We start from the raw sequence: 25,665 nt of genomic DNA, 5'->3' as shown, positions 1-25,665 counted from the left end.
ACACAACTGCTGCCATGCAACAATATTTGAAATGCCCAAATGCCCACGCTATAATACTATCCCCATCAGATATATCATACTGGTGTGGACTCTGAGGCATGTGGTCGTCCAGTGGGTTGAGTATGCAGGTGGGGTGTGTGATGCTACGTGTCAGAGACTACACACACCATCTGCAGAGTTTCCACGTCACACTAATTGCCATCGCAGACCTGACGCACGTCCACCCTGAGGGCTAGAAAAGCTATTTCTGGCACCGTTTGGGGTGTTTTCTTCTCTTTCTGCATACCAAATGATCTGGCCTGGTCTAATCCCCTCGGTGCAGCATGATGAAGGCAGATTTATATAGCGCTGTGTTGCTGGAGCATAGAGAGACTAATGCCTTTCACAGGCCTGTATATCAGGAGTCAGGACACAATGTGACCGCTCTGCTCTGCTCTCAAGTCTCAGGTCTTAATGGCTGCAGCATTCCCAAACTGTCATTGCTGGGATAGATGGAGTATATGGAGGAATATTCAGTCTAATGGAGCTGAGCAGCAGCAGGTCTCAACTCAAGCATACTAAAGAGCCCATTAATCCCTTCTAATTCTATCAAGAATTGAGCTGCAGAGGGATAAGAACCCCACTAAATTCCAATCCAGAGTCTATGTCTGTAATGCCATGGAGACCGACCCTGGGATTATATGCAAAGAAATAGCTCCTCTTTCTCCACTGTTGATTCAATGTACAACAGTAAACTGCTTGAAACTGTGCCTTATAATGAGCAGTATTTGGCGGACTGTAGAAGTTTCTTGGTCATTACATTACCAGAAAGAAGCCCTCAAAGGAAGCCTGGTGGGGGAGTTTTAAATGCCTGGGTGATGTTATCCCATCTGATAGTATGATAGGCAGACAGCAGGTATGATACAGGTGTCCTCTCCACCTCCACTAGACAGGTATGCAGGTGAGCTACGTGCCCGTCTGTCTGCCTGCCAGCCTGCCTGCAGTAGTAACCCATCACAGGGTTCCCTACCTCCACACCATTGATTCTGATCGCCCGCCGTAACATCCGCCCATGGAAAGATTCTGTTTTTAGACCTGTATTTTATCTGAAAAACAAATGTCTTATCAAACTAATTCCCCAGCCCTCAGTATGGGGAAGAGGGAGAAAGTGTGCTTTATTTCCTTTCAGAGTAGAGCGTGGAGACGGTAATGTGTTTTACAGGCTGAGATTAGTGCTCAATCAGCCTCATCTAAATGACCACAGGCCGGCTGGGGCTACTGTTGTATGTGTATACTAAACTACAGCCACAACTCACACAGTGGAGAGGGCTGGAACTAGTGGGACCTTTCAGATAGACAGGACACACGCCTCAGTTAGTCTGGCCTCTCTGCTCTATGGACTGGAGGGAGAATTGGCCTCCTCTTGTCAATCCCATTCATTTGAACAAGGTCAAAGGGTCACCAAGGAAGACATCTACGGAGCAATCAAGATGTCATGTTTGAAAGGCTGTGTTGTAAGCTTAGTAGAGCATCTACTCTTCTCTCCTGCTCACCCAAAAAGAAAACATACACACACACACACACAATGATGACCTAGACAAAAACAGATAGACAACATCTTCACAAGCGCAGGCATTTACAGTGCTAAGGAATTAAATGTGTCTCTTAGTAATAGTATTGACACAAAACAGGCCTGACAACCACAGTCACATTCCTTCCCAGCCCGAAGCCCCACACCCAAATCCCTCCTCCCTCTCTCCCCCCCGTCACCCCTTCCCCACTGCCAACTGCTCCATTACTCTTTCCCTTCATTACTGAACACCAGCTTCTCCCTTCATCCTGTTCTCCTGCTGCATGCCAGCCCTCCCCTCTCCTCACCTCCATACACACCCATTACTCCTTCCCTTCATTACTGAACCCCAGCTTCTCCCTTCATCCTGTTCTCCCGCTGCATGCCAGCCCTCCCCTTTCCTCACCTCCATACACACCCATTACTCCTTCCCTTCATTACTGAACCCCAGCTTCTCCCTTCATCCTGTTCTCCTGCTGCATGCCAGCCCTCCCCTTTCCTCACCTCCATACACACCCATTACTCCTTCCCTTCATTACTGAACCCCAGCTTCTCCCTTCATCCTGTTCTCCTGCTGCATGCCAGCCCTCCCCTCACCTCCATACACACCCATTACTCCTTCCCTTCATTACTGAACCCCAGCTTCTCCCTTCATCCTGTTCTCCCGCTGCATGCCAGCCCTCCCCTCTCCTCACCTCCATACACACCCATTACTGATCTCAGCTGCCTTTTATTCTCCTCACTCAGCCAGGAAGTGGATTGGAAAAGAAAGATAATAAATAAAAAGGCCTCCACCTCCCCAGCCCACTATCTAGCCAGGCATCGCCATGGCAGCATGATCCCCAAAAAGCCCAGCGCGCTCTGCTGCACTCCAAAAGGATTGAAAGAGAGGGAGGTAGAGAAGGGAGGGAGAAAGGAGAGCGGGGTGGTGGAGGGAGAAAGTAGGTGGGTTCTTTCCCAGTCAGAAACTAGAGGTGAAGTCACTTGTAACTTTAGAATTCAATATTTTTTGTTGCTCTTGGTTTCACCTCTAACTTTTCCTGAACTAAGCTTGAACTTACTTACTGGTCATGTCTGTGTGACGAACAACTGATTCTTTACTCTGTTGAGCATATAAACAGTCAGACGACAAACATTGTTTCTCTGCGGAAAGAAAATAGGAGGTCAAAAGATTCAACATTCATTTTATTGGTTTGGTTTTTTGAGTACAGTGGTTATTTTCAGCCATTCTGGCATTCACAGGGGAAAAAGAAAAACTGGAAACAAGAAATAGCTTTCTGATAATAGCTCTGGCTCAGTCTAGTCGTTATGACAATAACAACAACTCTGCGTACCTGATCAACAACACAGACACATAACACATAAACGTGAAAAAAACTGTCCAAAAATGGCACTAATAATACTTTTGAAATTCTGTGTGGTTTATAAAAAAGACATATCTATTTACATTCAATTTGAATAATTATCATTTGGAAAAAAACTAAAACATATACCGTATGAGAGTGACATATTAAGAGAAATAAAACACTGATTATTCAAACTTGAGAAAATATATATAATATCAATTATACTATCAGAGTAGGTTCCAGTATGTAGTTCAAGTGCTATTAATAGGAATATACAGGGGACCTCTGCCATAGGCAACACGAGGCAGCCATTTTGGCTCCCCTGTGAGAGTGGCAGAACTCAAGGTGCAGCTCAGAGGTCAGGGTAATAGGTCAAAGGTTACAGGGTTCAGTCAAAGCTCCGCCTCTGAGACAGAGTAATAAGTGGTTAGTACAGAGTACAGACGTGGAAAAGCGTGGGAGTGGGGGGGGACGTAACCTGGGCAAAGCAGATTTCCACCCTATCACTCCTGGGTAACTGAAGTTAAGATACTTGGTTGAATACAAAGTGTTCTCTTTTGTCGTTGTCCATGACATCCTCTACTAGTTGCTGTGTAGTTAGAGGGTGAAGGATGGAGAGGCATCCACAGAATTAGAGTCAGGGGGCGTCAATGAGACATCCACAGAATTAGAGTCAGGGGACGTCAATGAGACATCCACAGAATTAGAGTCAGGGGACGTCAATGAGACATCCACAGAATTAGAGTCAGGGGACGTCAATGAGACATCCACAGAATTAGAGTCAGGGGACGTTAATGAGACATCCACAGAATTAGAGTCAGGGGACGTCAATGAGACATCCACAGAATTAGAGTCAGGTGACGTCAATGAGACATCCACAGAATTAGAGTCAGGGGACGTCAAGCTGAAGAAGTGGAGTCCAGCTGATGATGTCATCATCCAGGCTGGTCAAATGACCAATGAAAATCATTTAGAGACACTGACTGACCGTGTGTTTGTGAGAGCTAACCTAATGCACTGCCCACTAACCACCATCACATATAAAACATGTTCTACTTAGAACAGGAAAAAATCATTATCATTAGCAGCTTCATCTACGACTCTCGTTTGAAAAATAGAAACATTTGTCGTTTTTCATATACAAAATATCTGTAAAATTACTATGCATATCTCCATGTGGACGGGTTGTACTCTACAGTGATTTGGTGTGTGTGTGTGTGTGTGTGTGTGTGTGTGTGTGTGTGTGTGTGTGTGTGTGTGTGTGTGTGTGTGTGTGTGTGTGTGTGTGTGTGTGTGTGTGTGTGTGTTAGATGGTAGTGTGTGTTAGTGAGAGAGAGAGAGGTGGCACTACGTGTGCGTGCGTGTCTTGACGTATTCATCAGAACGTGTGTGTACTTGCTAGAACGCTCTTTACCTGCTCTACCTCTTATCTCATCCCCCTTCCTTTTCACACACCTTGTCTCCCTCCCTGTCCCTCCATGTGCTGCACACCTCTGCTATCTGACTGTCTCTCCCTCTCTCTCTCTTTCTCTCCCATCCGTCCAGGTAGGTGAGGAGGGGTGTGTTGGGGCAGGTGGTGCTAGCAGACGGTCTGTTGGCTGGACAGGGGGCTCTCCAGAGACATGCTGTTGGGAGACAGTTCTGGACGGTTGTTCTTAAACATGGCGGAAATATAGAAGGCCTGGAGAGACACAGATCAAACAGTGTCTGTCAAACACAGATACATAGAGATGGAACACAGTCCGTCAAACATAGATACATAGAGATGGAACACTGTCCGTCAAACACAGATACATAGAGATGGAACACTGTCCGTCAAACACAGATACATAGAGATGGAACACTGTCCGTCAAACACAGATACATAGAGATGGAACACTGTCCGTCAAACACAGATACATAGAGATGGAACACTGTCCGTCAAACACAGATACATAGAGATGGAACACTGTCTGTCAAACACAGATACATAGAGATGGAACACTGTCTGTCAAACACAGATACATAGAGATGGAACACTGTCTTGTCAAACACAGATACATAGAGATGGAACACTGTCCGTCAAACACAGATATATAGAGATGGAACACTGTCCGTCAAACACAGATATATAGAGATGGAACACTGTCCGTCAAACATAGATACATAGAGATGGAACACTGTCCGTCAAACACAGATACATAGAGATGGAACACCGTCCGTCAAACACAGATACATAGAGATGGAACACTGTCTTGTCAAACACAGATACATAGAGATGGAACACTGTCCGTCAAACACAGATATAGAGATGGAACACTGTCCGTCAAACACAGATATATAGAGATGGAACACTGTCCGTCAAACATAGATACATAGAGATGGAACACTGTCCGTCAAACACAGATATATAGAGATGGAACACTGTCCGTCAAACACAGATATATAGAGATGGAACACTGTCCGTCAAACATAGATACATAGAGATGGAACACTGTCCGTCAAACACAGATATATAGAGATGGAACACTGTCCGTCAAACATAGATACATAGAGATGGAACACTGTCCGTCAAACACAGATATATAGAGATGGAACACTGTCCGTCAAACACAGATATATAGAGATGGAACACTGTCCGTCAAACACAGATATATAGAGATGGAACACTGTCCGTCAAACACAGATATATAGAGATGGAACACTGTCCGTCAAACATAGATACATAGAGATGGAACACTGTCCGTCAAACACAGATACATAGAGATGGAACACTGTCCGTCAAACACAGATACATAGAGATGGAACACCGTCCGTCAAACACAGATACATAGAGATGGAACACTGTCCGTCAAACACACAAAGGCAACCAAGAGAATCCGTCAAAAATAAGACAAGATATCCCAACCGCCAGAGAGACTGGTTATACAGCTCAGCCTGACCCAGATGAGATCCCACCATATAGGGACTGAATGAGACAAATACAGATTGTATAGGCAGATAGATAAATACAGATTGTACAGGCAGATAGATAGGACATGATGCCCTGTTATTGTTTAGGCAGGCATGGTTGACATTATTTCATCCTGTAAGCCTGACTGACATAGGAGATCATACATCAACACATTTGTTCCCAATCCCACAGCTCCATAGAGCCAGAGGGAGGGGAGAGACAGACACTTACCACCCAGTAGGCGGTGAGGCCTCCCTGGATGAAGCCGGTGATCACGTCAGTGGGGTGGTGGCGGTAGTCAGAGATGCGGCTCAGCCCGGTGTACACGGCTATCATCACCAGCAGGAACTGTAGCAGCGGGCGCAGCAGACGAGCCCCTCGCCATGACAACCGCGCCTGCAGGTAGAACTGGAGAAGGAGAGCAGCGTCACATGATCAGAGCCTTCAAATATGAGAAGTGTGTGTGTGTGTGTGTGTGCATGCATTTTTGCATGCGTCTGTGTGTGCATAAACTGCAGCGTAGTTGGTTCTTTCCACAGTGATCTGGTCACATGGTACATTAAACACAGTTAACACACACACATCTAGAGGGTGAGGAAGAGGACCTGGCATTTGTCCATCCACACTGGGCTCAGCACCCTAATAAACCTCTCCTCCATCTCATCTTGCCCTCCATGCCCCATCATTACTACAATAGAGGAGGAGTGTCTGTCAGTCAGGGACCAGACAGAGACTGACTGAGGGGTCAGGGGTTAACTGTAGAGATGCATGGTGCTGTTTCTGAGGTGACTGCTGCCAGGCCTGGGCCTGTCACTGGAACATGTGGAACGTATTCCGGAGGAGAGGGGAGCTGGAAGCAGGTGTCAGTCTTCTTGCCCTCCAACCCCAGCAGCTGGCCCAGGGCCCTGGTTGCATGTCGCTGCAGGTCCCATGGATTCTAAAGGACACAGTCAGTCTGCAGTAGTAGTACTAGCTATACGCCAGGAAGCCACAGACGAGAGGGAGAAGAGAGGGAGAAGAGGACACAGAATGAAGAATGAGGCCCCTTGTTTTTCTCAGGACACTCAACTGCTCTCAATGCCTCACTCTCTTTCTCTCCCTCTTTCTCTCTGTCCCTAAGTGGGGGTGAGGAGGGGAGGACCTGAGAAATCTATTAACAATGTTTTTGAATGGTGAATCCTCTCCTTTTATCACATTGAAATTGAATGAGTTTCATATATATTTCCCGTAAATAGTTTTGCGATTATTCCAGTCATATTCCGGACCATTGGAGACTTAATGAAGTGGAGGAATTCCATTTATAATGTGAATGAATACATTATGGGAACAAATGCTTGAGCCATGATGGGCTTTTGTCTTCCTCTGTCATTTCTCACCCCACAATGTGTTCCTCACCAATGGTCCAGTAGAGAGAGGAGGGGAGTGGGGTTCTCTTGTTGAAAGAAGCCTGTGGATCTCTCAGCAGCCCCCCAAACAAGGAGTGCTCTGTCTGCTCTACATCTCTCCCTCTATTCATGTTCCCTGTGGAAAACTTCCTCCCTCTCCCTCTTCATTTCAGACAGGACGGCTTTTGAAAAGCTGCCTTTCTCAGAGTTTGCATGTACAATGTGTGTATGTGAGTGTGCATGAATGTATGTGAGTGTTTGTGAGTATGTGTGTGAGTGAGTGTGCACTCCATCTCTAAAGGGACAAAGTGTCCAATATCTTCTTTCATACAGTGAAAGTTAAAACTGTCAAAGATCATTCTTTCCTTCCTTCAACTAATCTGTAGTAATCCCAGCTAAAGCAGGTGACTTCAAGTGTATAAACGTTACTTGGCAGGTGTGCTGTTCTTTGTCGCCACAGGCACGTGCAAGTGTGTGTGTGTGTGTGTGTGTCTCTCCAATTGCCAGTGACACTTACCGCCAGGTAGAGCATGGTGTACATGGCAAAAGAGGAATGGCCAGAGAAAAAGGACTTCCTGAAAGATAAAGGGATAACAGGGATGTCATTCATTAACCCAGTTATCTAGTGTCAATATTGCTCCATCTCAATCTATGGTAATAAACATTCATAGCAATACTTTCTCACAAAGACAGCCTTTCACTTTGACTAGACTAGCGGAGTTTGGGTCTATTCCATCTCAATTCCAGTCAGTGCATGACTTTTCAGGATTGCATAACAATGGAAAAATCTCATATCCAATCCAACTGACAGGAATTGAGCTCAAATTGAGCCCAACTCTGATACACTGAAGCTTGATTCACATTACAGGACCAACCAGAACTGCACAGTGCTAGTTCTGATATTTATTTTCACGTTGTCCTTTCCTGCACGGTTCCAGCAACTATGGTGGGTGTGTAACCAGGCCAGCTCAGTTTGGCCAGGCCTGGCCCTATAGTGTGAATAGGGAAGGCGTCTCTCTCGGTACTGACCTGGCCTCCTCCACCATCTTGTGTTTGGGCTGCCTGCAGGTGACCTGGGCCACGTAGGAGCCGGGGACACAGTTGAGCGAGGCGTATGTCACGTTGCACACCGACAGAAAGTTAGGTCGCAGGCGCCCCACACTCAGCTTGGCCATGTTGGTCAATGATTGGCCCACGCAGCAGCCGAACAGGAAGCTTCCCAGCTCCTTATAGAGGCAGGACACGTAGAGGTTGCGCACGAAGGCCCGTGATTGCACCTCACGGAATCGAACCCGATAACACTCGCCCAGCGCAATCTGGCCAGGGAAGAAGAGGAGGAACAAGAGTTAGAATCAGTCCTCTTCGGAAAAAAGCTGAGCTAGATGCCGGTAGAGAACATTTCATTACATTTCATTATAGTACAACGGTTTGATTTGTCTAATCTTAGCAATTTCTTCTTAGCTAGCTACATAGCCGTCTTTGTATCAAAGATAATTGCGCAATTATCGTATTTCGTCGTCCTAACGTAGTCTACACTGCTATCTGCCCAGCAGCTAGCCAGCTAGCAAACGTCCACCGTCTACCGAATAGCAGCACTGTAGAAACTATTACACTCAACTGAACGACTTGATTAGTGTAGTGTTAGCTAGCTACATAGTTGTCTTTGCTGTCTTCGTATCCAAGATAATTGTGTAGTTTAGAGTGTGTATCTTAGAGTGATTATCTTAATTTACCGAGGTTAGCTAGCCAGCTATTTGTCGTCCTTAACGTAGGAGACACTGGAGCCAACAGCTAGCCAACGTCTACCGAATAGAACTTCCGCACTCAACAACCCGGTCGCATTCCGCTTCGCTCCACAGGTAGTATCACATTTTCATTTCATTTCATTACAGCACAACGGTTTGATTTGTTTGATCGTAGCTAGCTACATAGCCGTCTTTGTATCAAAGATAATTGTGTAGTCTAGAGCGATTTTCTAGGTTAGCTAGCCAGCTATTGTCGTTCTTTTAACGCAACGTAATCAACACTGCTAGCTAGCCAGCTAGCCCCCGAATAGCAGCACTGTAGAAACTATTACACTCAACGGAACGACTTGATTAGTGTAGTGTCAACAACGCAGCCACTGCCAGCTAGCCTACAAAGTCAACAACGCGGCCACTGCCAGCTAGCCTACTTCAGCAGTACTGTATCATTTTAATCATTTTAGTCAATAAGATTCTTGCTACGTAAGCTTAACTTTCTGAACATTCGAGACGTGTAGTCTACTTGTCATTCCAATCTCCTTGCATTAGCGTAGCCTCTTCTGTAGCCTGTCAACTATGTGTCTGTCTATCCCTGTTATCTCCTCTCTGCACAGACCATACAAACGCTCCACACCGCGTGGCCGCGGCCACCCTAATCTGGTGGTCCCAGCGCGCACGACCCACGTGGAGTTCCAGGTCTCCGGTAGCCTCTGGAACTGCCGATCTGCGGCCAACAAGGCAGAGTTCATCTCAGCCTATGCCTCCCTCCAGTCCCTCGACTTCTTGGCACTGACGGAAACATGGATCACCACAGATAACACTGCTACTCCTACTGCTCTCTCTTCGTCCGCCCACGTGTTCTCGCACACCCCGAGAGCTTCTGGTCAGCGGGGTGGTGGCACCGGGATCCTCATCTCTCCCAAGTGGTCATTCTCTCTTTCTCCCCTTACCCATCTGTCTATCGCCTCCTTTGAATTCCATGCTGTCACAGTTACCAGCCCTTTCAAGCTTAACATCCTTATCATTTATCGCCCTCCAGGTTCCTCGGAGAGTTCATCAATGAGCTTGATGCCTTGATAAGCTCCTTTCCTGAGGACGGCTCACCTCTCACAGTTCTGGGCGACTTTAACCTCCCCACGTCTACCTTTGACTCATTCCTCTCTGCCTCCTTCTTTCCACTCCTCTCCTCTTTTGACCTCACCCTCTCACCTTCCCCCCTACTCACAAGGCAGGCAATACGCTCGACCTCATCTTTACTAGATGCTGTTCTTCCACTAACCTCATTGCAACTCCCCTCCAAGTCTCCGACCACTACCTTGTATCCTTTTCCCTCTCGCCCTCATCCAACACTTCCCAAACTGCCCCTACTCGGATGGTTTCGCGCCGTCCCAACCTTCGCTCTCTCTCCCCCGCTACTCTCTCCTCTTCCATCCTATCATCTCTTCCCTCTGCTCAAACCTTCTCCAACCTATCTCCTGATTCTGCCTCCTCAACCCTCCTCTCCTCCCTTTCTGCATCCTTTGACTCTCTATGTCCCCTATCCTCCAGGCCGGCTCGGTCCTCCCCTCCCGCTCCGTGGCTCGACGACTCATTGCGAGCTCACAGAACAGGGCTCCGGGCAGCCGAGCGGAAATGGAGGAAAACTCGCCTCCCTGCGGACCTGGCATCCTTTCACTCCCCTCTCTACATTTTCCTCCTCTGTCTCTGCTGCTAAAGCCACTTTCTACCACTCTAAATTCCAAGCATCTGCCTCTAACCCTAGGAAGCTCTTTGCCACCTTCTCCTCCTCCCCCTCCCCCTCCCCCTCCCCCCTCCTCCCTCTCTGCAGATGACTTTGTCAACCATTTTGAAAAGAAGGTCGACGACATCCGATCCTCGTTTGCTAAGTCAAACGACACCGCTGGTTCTGCTCACACTGCCCTACCCTGTGCTCTGACCTCTTTCTCCCTCTCTCTCCAGATGAAATCTCGCGTCTTGTGACGGCCGGCCGCCCAACAACCTGCCCGCTTGACCCTATCCCCTCCTCTCTTCTCCAGACCATTTCCGGAGACCTTCTCCCTTACCTCACCTCGCTCATCAACTCATCCCTGACCGCTGGCTACGTCCCTTCCGTCTTCAAGAGAGCGAGAGTTGCACCCCTTCTGAAAAAACCTACACTCGATCCCTCCGATGTCAACAACTACAGACCAGTATCCCTTCTTTCTTTTCTCTCCAAAACTCTTGAACGTGCCGTGCTTGGCCAGCTCTCCCGCTATCTCTCTCAGAATGACCTTCTTGATCCAAATCAGTCAGGTTTCAAGACTAGTCATTCAACTGAGACTGCTCTTCTCTGTATCACGGAGGCGCTCCGCACCGCTAAAGCTAACTCTCTCTCCTCTGCTCTCATCCTTCTAGACCTATCGGCTGCCTTCGATACTGTGAACCATCAGATCCTCCTCTCCACCCTCTCCGAGTTGGGCATCTCCGGCGCGGCCCACGCTTGGTTGCGTCCTACCTGACAGGTCGCTCCTACCAGGTGGCGTGGCGAGAATCTGTCTCCTCACCACGCGCTCTCACCACTGGTGTCCCCCAGGGCTCTGTTCTAGGCCCTCTCCTATTCTCGCTATACACCAAGTCACTTGGCTCTGTCATAACCTCACATGGTCTCTCCTATCATTGCTATGCAGACGACACACAATTAATCTTCTCCTTTCCCCCTTCTGATGACCAGGTGGCGAATCGCATCTCTGCATGTCTGGCAGACATATCAGTGTGGATGACGGATCACCACCTCAAGCTGAACCTCGGCAAGACGGAGCTGCTCTTCCTCCCGGGGAAGGACTGCCCGTTCCATGATCTCGCCATCACGGTTGACAACTCCATTGTGTCCTCCTCCCAGAGCGCTAAGAACCTTGGCGTGATCCTGGACAACACCCTGTCGTTCTCAACTAACATCAAGGCGGTGGCCCGTTCCTGTAGGTTCATGCTCTACAACATTCGCAGAGTACGACCCTCACACAGGAAGCGGCGAAGGTCCTAATCCAGGCACTTGTCATCTCCCGTCTGGATTACTGCAACTCGCTGTTGGCTGGGCTCCCTGCCTGTGCCATTAAACCCCTACAACTCATCCAGAACGCCGCAGCCCGTCTGGTGTTCAACCTTCCCAAGTTCTCTCACGTCACCCCGCTCCTCCGCTCTCTCCACTGGCTTCCAGTTGAAGCTCGCATCCGCTACAAGACCATGGTGCTTGCCTACGGAGCTGTGAGGGGAACGGCACCTCAGTACCTCCAGGCTCTGATCAGGCCCTACACCCAAACAAGGGCACTGCGTTCATCCACCTCTGGCCTGCTCGCCTCCCTACCACTGAGGAAGTACAGTTCCCGCTCAGCCCAGTCAAAACTGTTCGCTGCTCTGGCCCCCAATGGTGGAACAAACTTCCTCACGACGCCAGGACAGCGGAGTCAATCACCACCTTCCGGAGACACCTGAAACCCCACCTCTTTAAGGAATACCTAGGATAGGATAAAGTAATCCTTCTCACCCCCCTTAAAAGATTTAGATGCACTATTGTAAAGTGGCTGTTCCACTGGATGTCATAAGGTGAATGCACCAATTTGTAAGTCGCTCTGGATAAGAGCGTCTGCTAAATGACTTAAATGTAAATGTTAAATGAGAAACGACGCTACACTTTTACAGCGTATTGTAAAAGAGAAGGTTTTTTCAATGACCTGACTAAATAAAGGCTAAATATTGAATGGCTCATAAATACATCTACTTCCAGGTGAACCTCTCGTCTGCTTACAGTGAGTGTGTAAGAGGTGATAGTATGTCATGTGTATATACTCAGTAAGATCCTATAGTGTGTAAGTGGTGATAGTATGTCATGTGTATATACTCAGTAAGATCCTATAGTGTGTAAGATAGTATGTCATGTGTATATACTCAGTAAGATCCTATAGTGTGTAAGATAGTATGTCATGTATATATATACTCAGTAAGATCCTACAGTGTGTAAGTGGTGATAGTATGTCATGTATATATACTCAGTAAGATCCTACAGTGTATAAGTGGTGATAGTATGTCATGTGTATATACACTCAGTAAGATCCTATAGTGTGTAAGATAGTATGTCATGTGTATATATACTCAGTAAGATCCTACAGTGTGTAAGTGGTGATAGTATGTCATGTGTATATACTCAGTAAGATCCTATAGTGTGTAAGATAGTATGTCATGTGTATATACTCAGTAAGATCCTATAGTGTGTAAGATAGTATGTCATGTATATATACTCAGTAAGATCCTACAGTGTATAAGTGGTGATATAGTATGTCATGTGTATATACTCAGTAAGATCCTACAGTGTATAAGTGGTGATAGTATGTCATGTGTATATATATACTCAGTAAGATCCTACAGTGTGTAAGTGGTGATAGTATGTCATGTGTATATACTCAGTAAGATCCTATAGTGTGTAGAGGTGATAGTATGTCATGTGTATATACTCAGTAAGATCCTACAGTGTGTAGAGGTGATAGTATGTCATGTGTATATATATACTCAGTAAGATCCTACAGTGTATAAGTGGTGATATAGTATGTCATGTGTATATACTCAGTAAGATCCTACAGTGTGTAGAGGTGATAGTATGTCATGTGTATATATATACTCAGTAAGATCCTACAGTGTGTAAGTGGTGATAGTATGTCATGTATATATACTCAGTAAGATCCTACAGTGTATAAGTGGTGATAGTATGTCATGTGTATATACTCAGTAAGATCCTACAGTGTGTAAGTGGTGATAGTATGTCATGTGTATATACTCAGTAAGATCCTAAGTGGTGTGTTGTGTGTCTCACCGTGAGGCCAGTGATGACGATGCCCCCAGCGATGAGCAGTGCATCAGGGATGGCCTCTCTCTCCAGGTAGGGGTAGGTGATGCTCTGGTCCCCACAGAAGAAACCCCTCCGGTACGGAGTCACCGCCTTCAACTCACACGCAAAGAACGGGATGGAGGCTGGAGGGAGATGAAGAGACAGAACAGGAAGAAAATATGAGGAGTGTGTGTGTGTGTGTGTGTGTGTGTGTGTGTGTGTGTGTGTGTGTGTGTGTGTGTGTGTGTGTGTGTGTGTGTGTGTGTGTGTGTGTGTGTGTGTGTGTGTGTGTGTGTGAGAGAAAAGAGTAAGAGTGACGCATCGCACAGAGAGCCAAGACAAAAAGGTGCCATTGATCCTTGATGATCCTGTTTTATATGAGAAGGGTTTAGGAGACAGGATGTCTCAGCCTCCAGTATTTATGCTGCAGTAGTTTATGTGTCGGGGGGCTAGGGTCAGTTTGTTATATCTGGTGTACTTCTCCTGTCCTATTCGGTGTCCTGTGTGAATTTAAGTGTGCTCTCTATAATTCTCTCTTTCTTTCTCTCTCTCGGAGGACATGAGCCCTAGGACAGGACTACCTGGCATGATGACTCCTTGCTGTCCCCAGTCCACCTGGCCGTGCTGCTGCTCCAGTTTAAACTGTTCTGCCTTATTATTATTGGACCATGCTGCTCATTTATGAACATTTGAACATCTTGGCCATGTTCTGTTATAATCTCCACCCGGCACAGCCAGAAGAGGACTGGCCACCCCACATAGCCTGGTTCCTCTCTAGGTTTCTTTGTAGGTTTTGGCCTTTCTAGGGAGTTTTTCCTAGCCACCGTGCTTCTACACCTGCATTGCTTGCTGTTTGGGGTTTTAGGCTGGGTTTCTGTACAGCACTTTGAGATATCAGCTGATGTACGAAGGGCTATATAAATACATTTGATTTGATTTGATTTGATATGGGCCTGGGTGCAATCTGAGGAGGGGGCAGGTCTTAGGCCTGTCCGTCATCCACTGACTGGATTCAAGATCTCCCAAAGTATCTGGCATTCCTTACATACTGGAGCTCAGAGAGGCTGGAGGAGGGGGAGACGAGAGAGAGACAGAGATGACAGTGCAGAATGAAGGATTATTCAGGAGGAGAGGAGACAGAGAGTCTATTACACAGAAAATGACAAAGTGGTGAAAGCCAAAGGGTTTTACAGTAAAGTAATAGCCAGGCTACAGTATAGACTATAACGTGACTGCAGAGACCTCCAATAGAAAGGGAATAGAGTAGTCTTTTGTGTCCAATAATAAGGGAATAGAGATAGTGTAGTGTGGCACAGAGACGCACAATGAGCGTACGACATTAAACATTAACTACCACTGTATTGGCAGAATATTTATTAAATCAATGTAGTAACACATTACCATCTTATTTTTATTTCCTGTTGGCTAACCAATTAAAAGTGTGTGTGTAAGGAAGGCGTAAAGGGTGGTCAAGGTCTGTCTTTCTTAAGCAAACAAACCTCGCTGCAACCTGCCCTGCTGCTGGTGAAAGTTCATTGGGTAAAGATTGTGCAACCTCGTTATGATACTGGCACCAGTCACACAGAAGGGAGGATGAAATCAAATCCAAGGCTATATCTGAAATTAAATCTACACCACTACACTCACTCTGAACTTCCAAACTCCCCTTCTCGTTCCTCTCTCTGCCCCCACAGCCCCTCTAGCCCATCATGTAGTCCCCTATCCCATGCCCCCATAGCCCTCTCCCCATGGAACAGGGAGAGCATGGGACTAATGATTAACCTCTCCCTCATCATAGAGCCTGGAACTGGAGCGGGCCCAGGCAAACACTGCTGCTGCCAGGAAATCTCAGAGAGACTACGTGACAGGAGGAGAGGACAACACAGGCCATTAGAGACTGTAGATCAACAGTAGCCGACGGGAGAAGGACATGGCTCACTGACCTTCAGTGTGACTTTCTGTGAGTCTACCAGAGTTCAACAGGTTTCAGTCTACCTGCACTATATAACCATGAATACTCTACAGATATATCTCACTCACAGTACCAGTCAGTCAATCATAAATACTACCAAAACAGATCCATGCAGCCACTCCATGCAGCCACCTTTCACCCCAAGACATACAGTTAAGAACCTACACACATCAATGTACCTAAGGACCAATACAATTTAGGAATGAAAACGAGGAAGTAGTGTAGCGTCATTGGCTTATAAGCAGGGTACAGTTACTGTAGTATACAGCAAATGTCTGCTTGTGACCTTTGCTAATACTGGAAGTATGTGTTTGTCAGAGAGAAAGACCAAACACAGATAACGACATATCCTCTGGTAAAGAGAAGGCACGGGAGGGCCAGAAAGACAGAGCAGAAGGAGAGGAGAGGAGAGGAGAGGAGAGGAGAGGAGAGGAGAGGAGAGGAGAGGAGAGGAGAGAAACACATTGCAGGCAGATAGCAGAGGCTCTGACGACAGCAGAGAGAGGAGAGATAGACGAGGGGAGAGCGAGAGAAGAGATAGACGAGGGGAGAGCGAGAGAAGAGCTAGACGGAGAGGAGAGAGCGAGAGAAGAGCTAGATGGAGAGGAGAGAGCGAGAGAAGAGCTAGACGGAGAGGAGAGAGCGAGAGAAGAGCTAGACGGAGAGGAGAGAGCGAGAGAAGAGCTAGACGGAGAGGAGAGAGCGAGAGAAGAGCTAGACGGAGAGGAGAGAGCGAGAGAAGAGAGATAGTGCAAACATCTCACCTGACCCTGATCTCTGCCTGATCTACTTTGTACAAACACGTGCATGATATACACACACGGCACACACATAAACACACCATGGCGTGCGACTCCAAGCTGCAGCCCTCTACAGAGTCTCTGACATCACGCAAGGGCCTAACTCCAGACCACCGTAGAAAAGCCAGATCTCACCCAGAGAAGTGAGAGAGAGTGGCTGTCTGGAGTTGGTAAGGACCCAGTACCATGACTCAGTACAAAGACAGATATGAAGGTAAAGATGTTGTATATGCATTAGGAGGCCTTACTTAGGTACTTAAAGGGGTAGACAAGGATTTTGGCAATGAGGCCCTTAATCTACTTTCCCAGAGACAGATGAACTTGTGGATATAGTTTGTGTGTATCTGCATGCAGTTTGAAGGAAGTTGTTATTAACTAGCGTTAGCAGCTTGTGACACTACCTCTGAGTTCCTTCATACTGGACGCAACAGACAAATAGCGACAAATAGAATCCACAAGTTCCTTCCACTCTGGGGAAGTAGATAACGGGCCTCATTGCCAAATTACCAAACTATCCCTATAAGTGTCTTTGAAGGTCTTCCAGCTTCCTATGATGAACTGACCCCCCCCCCGGTTCCAGTCAGTCAGGTGAATCTAATAGAGACATGATTACTGTGGTCTAATCAGGTTAAATACCCGGGAGGAGGGGAATCGTCTAAGAAATGTGTTTACTGAATAGACTCTGGGTCACAGATGATATGGGTTGGCCTGGGTACAAACCCTGATTTTGTTTACTTGGTGGTTCTGGGTCATGAGAAAACTCCAAAAGCATGAGGTACCCTAGATCATTCACAACAGAAAAGCATTTGGAACATGAACCCCTTTCCTTTGGGTTAGTCCTGTAGAAATCAACACGCTGCATCACTGTGGTATGTATTCAGTTCCCAAGACTTGCCCCCTGGTGAACACCCTGTACAGCAGGATGAGGGTTGCTGGTCCCAAACCCATTTCAATCAGAATCTCTCTCTAACCTTAATCCTCTTATCGATCTAGGTGTGTATTTACGCCTGATCTGGGAAATAGAGTGGAGACACTCAAGAGTGAGATATGCCCTAAACCATAGTGGCGCAGCGGTCTAAGGCACTGCATCTCAGTGCTAGAGGCGTCACTACAGACCCCGGTTTGATTCCAGGCTGTATCACAATTGGCCATGATTGGGGGTCCCATAAGGCGGCACACAATTGGCCCAGCATCGGCCGGGTTAGGGTTTGGCCGGGGTAGGCCATCATAAATAAGAGTGTGTTCTTAACTGACTTGCCTAGTTAAATAAATAAATAAAAATACTTGGCTAGATACTCCAGTGGCCGCTCTAACAATGAAAACACATTTCTTAAAAGATGGAAAACAGTCGGGATGGGGGCAAGATCAGGTGGGACCATTCTAGCTAATGAGAGGCCAGATATGCATGTGAACATCAGGCACAATCGTTTCCACTAGTTACCACAGCAACAAGGTAAAAATGGTCTATGTGGTAAAAATGTCTGAAAACAAAAATGTGATTTTTGGTTTTAATTTAATTTAAAGGGCCATTTCAAAAAGCCACCTGCTGCAGAAGACAAATTTTGGGCCCAGTTATGTCTCTCGCTTCACTTCTTCCTCTCTGCCTAAGCTCATCTTAACATTGGCTGTAGAATGAACCCATCACACCTGTTAAGATCCAGAATTAACCAAATGACTGTGCCCAAACAAGGTGGTCTGATCCAATGGCCCATTGACCCACACTGTGACAGGAAGTCACCTTTGACCCAGATGTTAATATTAGTGTGCAGCAGCTGCAGCAGCTACCTTCTGTCCAAGTGACAGTCTGGCAGGGCCAACCAACCCACCAATGGTACTTACACAGGCACACATGAATGTCTCATGGTAGTGTGGGGTATGAAAAATGGGTCAACTTTGAGAACCTCCATCTCCTGAATGTTTTGCCATTCAGGTTAAAACCATCCCTTTCTGACCACTTCCAACATGGCCAAACATGTATGAAAGGTTTCATTCAAACCAAAAGAGGTGCAGTCAGAAAGGGATTGAAATCATATGGAACGGCCCTGAAGAGAGATGTGGTTCTCTTGACTCAAGCACACACTGACAAGGTCAGGGGCTGAAACCCTGTATAGGTTTTATAGCTTTACTCTGAAAACACATGACATGGTGGTGTCTACGCTTGGGCCATCCACCACAATAGGCTACTTCTTTACCAAAATTCTCTCTCTCTCTGTCTGTATCTGGGCCAGAGTCACGGTTATAATCAATGTTATTGTGGTTTGTCAGTCTGCTAATGGACAGCGTCTCCATTCCTGCCATAATAAAAGTGTGGGGCTGGCTGGTTGAGGCGTTAGTGCTGGATCCTCTAGTGTGTTTCTCACAGTAATGGGAGCCATCAACCACTCAGTAGGCAAACTATGACTGCGACCCTGTCAATGATGTATTGACCGCTCTGTAAATATGTGTGTGTTGTCATTTCCACATTTGTGTGTTAAAGTCCATAAGCAGCACATTAGAGCTGCTGCCTATATACATAGGCTTGAAATCACCGGCCACTTTAATAAATGGAACACTAGTCACTTTAATAATGTTTATACATGTTCCATTACTCATCTCATTGATATATACTGCATTCTATTGTACTGTATCTTAGTCTGTGCCGCTCTGACATTGCTCGTCCTTATATATTTATATATTCTTAATTCCATTCCTTTACATAGATGTGTATGTACTGAAATCGTTAGATATTACTTGTTAGATATTACTGCACTGTCGGAGATAGAAACACAAGCATTTCGCTACACCCGCAATAACATCTGCTAAACACGTGTATGACCAATAACATTTGACTTGATTTGACAGCCTGGGCTCACATGGCCGCGACCCAACAACGCTCGCTTACAGAGCTCCTCAAAATGCTACTCTCAAACAACACAGTCCACACAAAAAAGAGGCCGCCAGTTTGCCACATACCAACCTCAATCCACAAAACACCTCTTATACAAACTTCCCAAACACACACCCCTGTGAAACCATGGAGAACACACAGAACACATCTTATACAAACTTCCCAAACACACACCCCTGTGAAACCATGGAGAACACACAGAACACATCTTATACAAACTTCCCAAACACACACCCCTGTGAAACCATGGAGAACACACAGAACACATCTTATACAAACTTCCCAAACACACACCCCTGTGAAACCATGGAGAACACACAGAACACATCTTATACAAACTTCCCAAACACACCCCCCTGTGAAACCATGGAGAACACACAGAACACATCTTATACAAACTTCCCAAACACACCCCCTGTGAAACCATGGAGAACACACAGAACACATCTTATACAAACTTCCCAAACACACACCCCTGTGAAACCATGGAGAACACACAGAACACATCTTATACAAACTTCCCAAACACACCCCCCTGTGAAACCATGGAGAACACACAGAACACATCTTATACAAACTTCCCAAACACACACTCCTGTGAAACCATGGAGAACACACAGAACACATCTTATACAAACTTCCCAAACACACACCCCTGTGAAACCATGGAGAACACACAGAACACATATGTGATATGTTCTGCAGCAGAACACACACTGTCAACCGAGCCTGCACCGAGCCTATACAACCTCAGAGGTCTGAGAGGTCTCAGCCAGTCCCAGTAAAGTTCCAGTCTTTACACTGGGGTTTACAGCGACTCTAAACGCATTCACAAGAAGATGCAAAAGACACTCCAGAGCCCCTCACCTCATCTGTCAGGCAGCTGTGAGCAAACCACTGCACCTGGCCAAGAGCAGCCTCAGAGGACACAGCAGCAGAGCAGAGTGGAGCAGAGAGAGAGGGAGGGAGGGAGGGAGAGAGAGAAACACTAACATAGACCCCCACACACACGGGCCAAATGTGCTGTTGGATGGAGTTCTCAAAGTGGGAATGCTTTCAAATTGTCAAAGGGAGAGACCGAGAGAGGGAGGAGAAACAGGAAGAGAAAGAGGGCGAGGGAATGGGAGGAGAGGGGATATGTGCCTCACTCTTCAGAAACTCTTCTGGTTCTAATTTACACTTCTATGACCACAGCCCAGAATGAGCTCACTGTGAGAAGAGAACAACAACACAGGGGAAACCAGAACAGCCAGAACAGAAAGAGAGAAAGAGAGAGAGAGGAGAGAGAGAAAGAGAGAGAGGGGAGAGAGAGAATAAAGACTGGATAAGGGATTGGGGGGCTCTAGAGAGGGAGAGAGAGGGAGATGGATAAGGGATTGGGGGCTCTAGAGAGGGAGAGAGAGGGGGATGGATAAGGGGTTGGGGGCTCTAGAGAGGGAGAAAGAGAATAAAGACTGGATAAGGGATTGGGGGGCTCTAGAGAGGGAGAGAGAGGGGGATGGATAAGGGATTGGGGGGCTCTAGAGAGGGAGAAAGAGAATAAAGACTGGATAAGGGATTGGGGGGCTCTAGAGAGGGAGAGAGAGGGGGATGGATAAGGGATTGGGGGGCTCTAGAGAGGGAGAAAGAGAATAAAGACTGGATAAGGGATTGGGGGGCTCTAGAGAGGGAGAGAGAGGGGAATGGATAAGGGATTGGGGGGCTCTAGAGAGGGAGAGAGAGGGGGATGGATAAGGGATTGGGGGGCTCTAGAGAGGGAGAGAGAGGGGGATGGATAAGGGATTGGGGGGCTCTAGAGAGGGAGAGAGAGGGGGATGGATAAGGGGTTGGGGGCTCTAGAGAGGGAGATGGATAAGGGGTTGGGGGGCTCTAGAGAGGGAGATGGATAAGGGATTGGGGGGCTCTAGAGAGGGAGAGAGAGGGGGATGGATAAGGGATTGGGGGGCTCTAGAGAGGGAGAGAGAGGGGGATGGATAAGGGATTGGGCGGCTCTAGAGAGGGAGAGAGAGGGGGATGGATAAGGGATTGGGGGCTCTAGAGAGGAGAGAGGGGGATGGATAAGGGATTGGGGGCTCTAGAGAGGGAGAGAGGGGGATGGATAAGGGATTGGGGGGCTCTAGAGAGGGAGAGAGAGATTGAGAATTGAGAGATGTGGTGAAGTGTTTCACAGACGGAGACGATTAGCGGTGGTTCTGGAATGTGAGGGTCAGAGAACTGGGCTCTGTTGGGACCTGCTCTGTAAACAGGACCTCGCCTCGTACAGCAGAATACCCCCAGAACACACACACACACACAAACCCCACTTGCACACACAAACAACCCACAAAACACCACATGGACTAACACGCAACCAAATAAGCCACATAAAAACCCAAACTACCCCCAAAAACCTCAACCAACCATAGCTAACCAAATAAACCACGCTGGAGCCAAAGAAACCACAGAAAACTAAACAACCCATAGACAGGCACTGAACAAACAGACAGACCCAAACTAATAGCTTCACCAAACAGTACTAGTATATTATTAACACATGAATATCAATACTAGACTGTAACATAGCCTACTACTCAACAGGGCATCAACCAACATTTTAGGTGACAGTCACTATATAGTATACCATGGGTGCTGAGTGACCAGTGACCATTAGATCTCTTGAGGGGTGACCCCAACCAACCACCCACTTGGCCTGCTGTTCTGGGAGGGGAGGAGAACGCTCCCCTACTACCCTCCAGGGGTGGTCCGTCTCTCTTCAGCCAGGCAGGCCTCTAGGGCCAGTGCCAGGGTCTCTGGTCCTCAACCTCAGGTCTAAGCTGCTTGTTTATCCAGAAGTCAATCTACTGCTACTGATGTAGTGAATCATCACATAGAGAGGTGCTGTTACTCTAACTTTAGTAAACCCTGCTGTAATCCCTAATAATAGCATTGTAACTGGTGTAGTGAATCATTACATAGAGGTTCTGTTACTCTAACTTTAGTAAACCCTGCTGTAATCCCTAATAATAGCATTGTCACTGGTGTAGTGAATCATTACATAGAGGTGCTGTTACTCTAACTTTAGTAAACCCTGCTGTAATCCCTAATAATAGCATTGTAACTGGTGTAGTGAATCATTACATAGAGGTGCTGTTACTCTAACTTTAGTAAACCCTGCTGTAATCCCTAATAATAGCATTGTAACTGGTGTAGTGAATCATTACATAGAGGTGCTGCTACTCTAATTTTAGTAAACCCTGCTGTAATCCCTAATAATAGCATTGTCACTGGTGTAGTGAATCATTACATAGAGGTGCTGTTACTCTAACTTTAGTAAACCCTGCTGTAATCCCTAATAATAGCATTGTAACTGGTGTAGTGAATCATTACATAGAGGTGCTGCTACTCTAACTTTAGTAAACCCTGCTGTAATCCCTAATAATAGCATTGTCACTGGTGTAGTGAATCATCACATAGAGAGGTGCTGTTACTCTAACTTTAGTAAACCCTGCTGTAGTCCATAATAATAGCATTGTCACTGGTAGATGTGTCTACTATACAGAGCTGGACTTCTATTCCCTGAAGACTGTTCTTAGACAATGTGTCCTGGCCACAACATAGTGTGTATGTCTATCTGTGTTGAGTCAGTGAGAGTCACAGAGTAGGACCAGTCGTCTTTTGTGTTTCACCTGACATTTAAGGACAGAGAGTCTTTGTATAAAATAGTAGTTGGGTGTGCAACACACACACGGACACACACACACACGGACACACACCCACTATACAGGGGTGAGCCTGGTAAGCCTCAGACAGGAGATGAAGTCATTGGCACCTGGTCTGTGATTATGTCTAGTAAACCATCATCCTCCTGATTAGAGCAACTGTGTGTGTGTGTGTGTGTGTGTGTGTGTGTGTGTGTGTGTGTGTGTGTGTGTGTGTGTGTGTGTGTGTGTGTGTCCGCCCTGTTCGAATATGTGTGTGGCTGAGCACTACGGTGTCCTTTCTCCCAGCTTTTACTTGTTGGGCTGATCAAGGTGGTACAGGATGGGGGGGGCGTTGCTGTCCCCTCTCCTAAATTGTCTGGATTGTTCTAACTGGGTGCACTGTTCACTGTTTTGTCTGCCATGATGCCTACACAAAAAGACTGATCATCAAGGGACAAAGCCTGGGAAACAAAAACAGCCCAACGGCATCTCACTGGCTATCTGATATCAGCAGCATCTGCTGCAGCTGGACTCACATACACACACAACCAGAATGTTATTTACTGCACACATTATCACTAACATAATCACTCGATACACGGTCTATCTGTCCCACGAAACAACAGAGCTAACTCAAAAAAAAAAATCAGGAGGAAGAGATGAAAGCCTACTTCCAATATCCAAGCCTCTGAACCCCCCTCCCTCCCACCCACTATCGGTAGTGCTGTCTCTAGTTTCCAGGCTGTGTAACTGTTACTGTAGCTGTTGTCAGGTCCAGACATGCTTCCCCCTTGCCTCTCTGTTCTAACCCCACTCCACTGACTTCCTGCAGCACTGCAGCCGTGCTCTGGAGCTAAGGGTGTGTGGCGAGGGATGGCTGACAGAGAGTAGGGGAACATAAAGGGGCCTGCCTGCCTGGCGGTCTCGGTGGTATGTATGTAAAGGGGTTTGGTGGTCTGTGGCGTAGCGTGAAGGTAAGAGTGTGTGTGGTTCAGGCTGGGTGGCTGGAGAGGCGGCTGTCTGTCTGCAGTGTGACAGTAAGGGTAGGGGGAGTGCTCTGTCTGCTAGTCTGTGGTATATGATATGTGCAGTGAGGACTGTGCTGTCAGACTGTTTGGTTTAGTGGTTTGTCTGTGGTTGGAAGAGACAGCCAGACAGAAGAGGGTTGGGGCTGAGGTGGATAAAGGAGGATCCGGCAGGTAAGATGTGTCAGGAGGATAGGATGATGGGGTAGATAGGGGGCCGTGCTGGGAAGGCACCAGGAGGGGGGCTGTCTGAAAGCCAACATGGAGGAGCAGGGGGTAGAAGGAGGACTCATTTGTTTTGACAGACAGGGAATGGAGGGTTGAGGGGGAACCAGAGACTGCAAACCGACACACAAGGCTTTACCCTTCATTCTTAACACCGATTATATGGAAAAACTCACTTCAAAGGGAGAATAGGGAGAATAGGGAGAATTTGTAGCAATTTGGGTGTGGGAGATAGCCACTGCTCCCACTCCCCACCCTGCCTCACCCAGCCGGGGGCTGTTTCAGGTCAATGGGCGTGACCAACCCATCGATGAGGCTGAATTTCTATCTAGGCAGTGTAGAGAATTGTTTGTCATTTTTAATGCAATTTCCTGCAATTCTTTCTAGCAGTCTCAAATAGCCACCCGGCCCTTTTAATAGCCGGGCAGCGGCACACATTTCAGCAAATAAATGCCAGTCTCAAATAGCCACCCGTCCCTTTTAATAGCCGGGCAGCGGCACACATTTCAGCAAATAAATGCCAGTCTCAAATAGCCACCGGTCCCTTTTAATAGCCGGGCAGCGGCACACATTTCAGCAAATAAATGCCAGTCTCAAATAGCCACCGGTCCCTTTTAATAGCCGGGCAGCGGCACACATTTCAGCAAATAAATGCCAGTCTCAAATAGCCACCCGTCCCTTTTAATAGCCGGGCAGCGGCACACATTTCAGCAAATAAATGCCAGTCTCAAATAGCCACCGGTCCCTTTTAATAGCCGGGCAGCGGCACACATTTCAGCAAATAAATGCCAGTCTCAAATAGCCACCGGTCCCTTTTAATAGCCGGGCAGCGGCACACATTTCAGCAAATAAATGCCAGTCTCAAATAGCCACCCGTCCCTTTTAATAGCCGGGCAGCGGCACACATTTCAGCAAATAAATGCCAGTCTCAAATAGCCACCTGTCCCTTTTAATAGCCGGGCAGCGGTACACATTTCAGCAAATAAATGCCAGTCTCAAATTGCCACCCATCCCTTTTAATAGCCGGGCAGCGGTACACATTTCAGCAAATAAATGCCAGTCTCAAATAGCCACCCGTCCCTTTTATTTTATATTTTTTTTAAATTAAAAACTGGTGAAAATGCAGTCAAATGAGAATAATTATTGTCAAGGAAAAGGTTTGTTTTTGAGAGAGAGAGAGAGAGAGAGGAAGAGAGAGGAAGAGAGAGGAAGAGAGAGGAAGAGAGAGGAAGAGAGAAGAGAGAGAGAGAGGGGGAAGAGAGAGAGA

General features: G+C 47.0%; 1 protein-coding gene across 1 annotated transcript in view; it reads right to left on the bottom strand.

The window, feature by feature from the left end:
- Positions 1-2,716: 2,716 nt before the first annotated feature.
- Positions 2,717-25,665, bottom strand: part of LOC127930094 (phospholipid phosphatase 3-like) — a 62,714-nt gene continuing 39,765 nt past the window's right edge. The window contains exons 2-6 of the mRNA XM_052519282.1: positions 13,795-13,952; positions 8,242-8,528; positions 7,730-7,787; positions 6,059-6,235; positions 2,717-4,576 (exon numbers count right to left, since the gene is read on the bottom strand). Coding sequence (XP_052375242.1) covers positions 4,475-4,576; positions 6,059-6,235; positions 7,730-7,787; positions 8,242-8,528; positions 13,795-13,952 — 782 coding nt within the window. The 3' untranslated portion in view covers positions 2,717-4,474. The remainder of the gene's footprint in view (positions 4,577-6,058; positions 6,236-7,729; positions 7,788-8,241; positions 8,529-13,794; positions 13,953-25,665) is intronic.

Source organism: Oncorhynchus keta, chromosome 5 (genome assembly GCF_023373465.1).
Source record: "Oncorhynchus keta strain PuntledgeMale-10-30-2019 chromosome 5, Oket_V2, whole genome shotgun sequence".
In the NCBI taxonomy this organism is placed as follows: domain Eukaryota; kingdom Metazoa; phylum Chordata; class Actinopteri; order Salmoniformes; family Salmonidae; genus Oncorhynchus; species Oncorhynchus keta.
The sequence above is the reverse complement of the archived record's forward strand: the minus strand, read 5'-3'. Positions and strand labels throughout refer to the sequence as shown.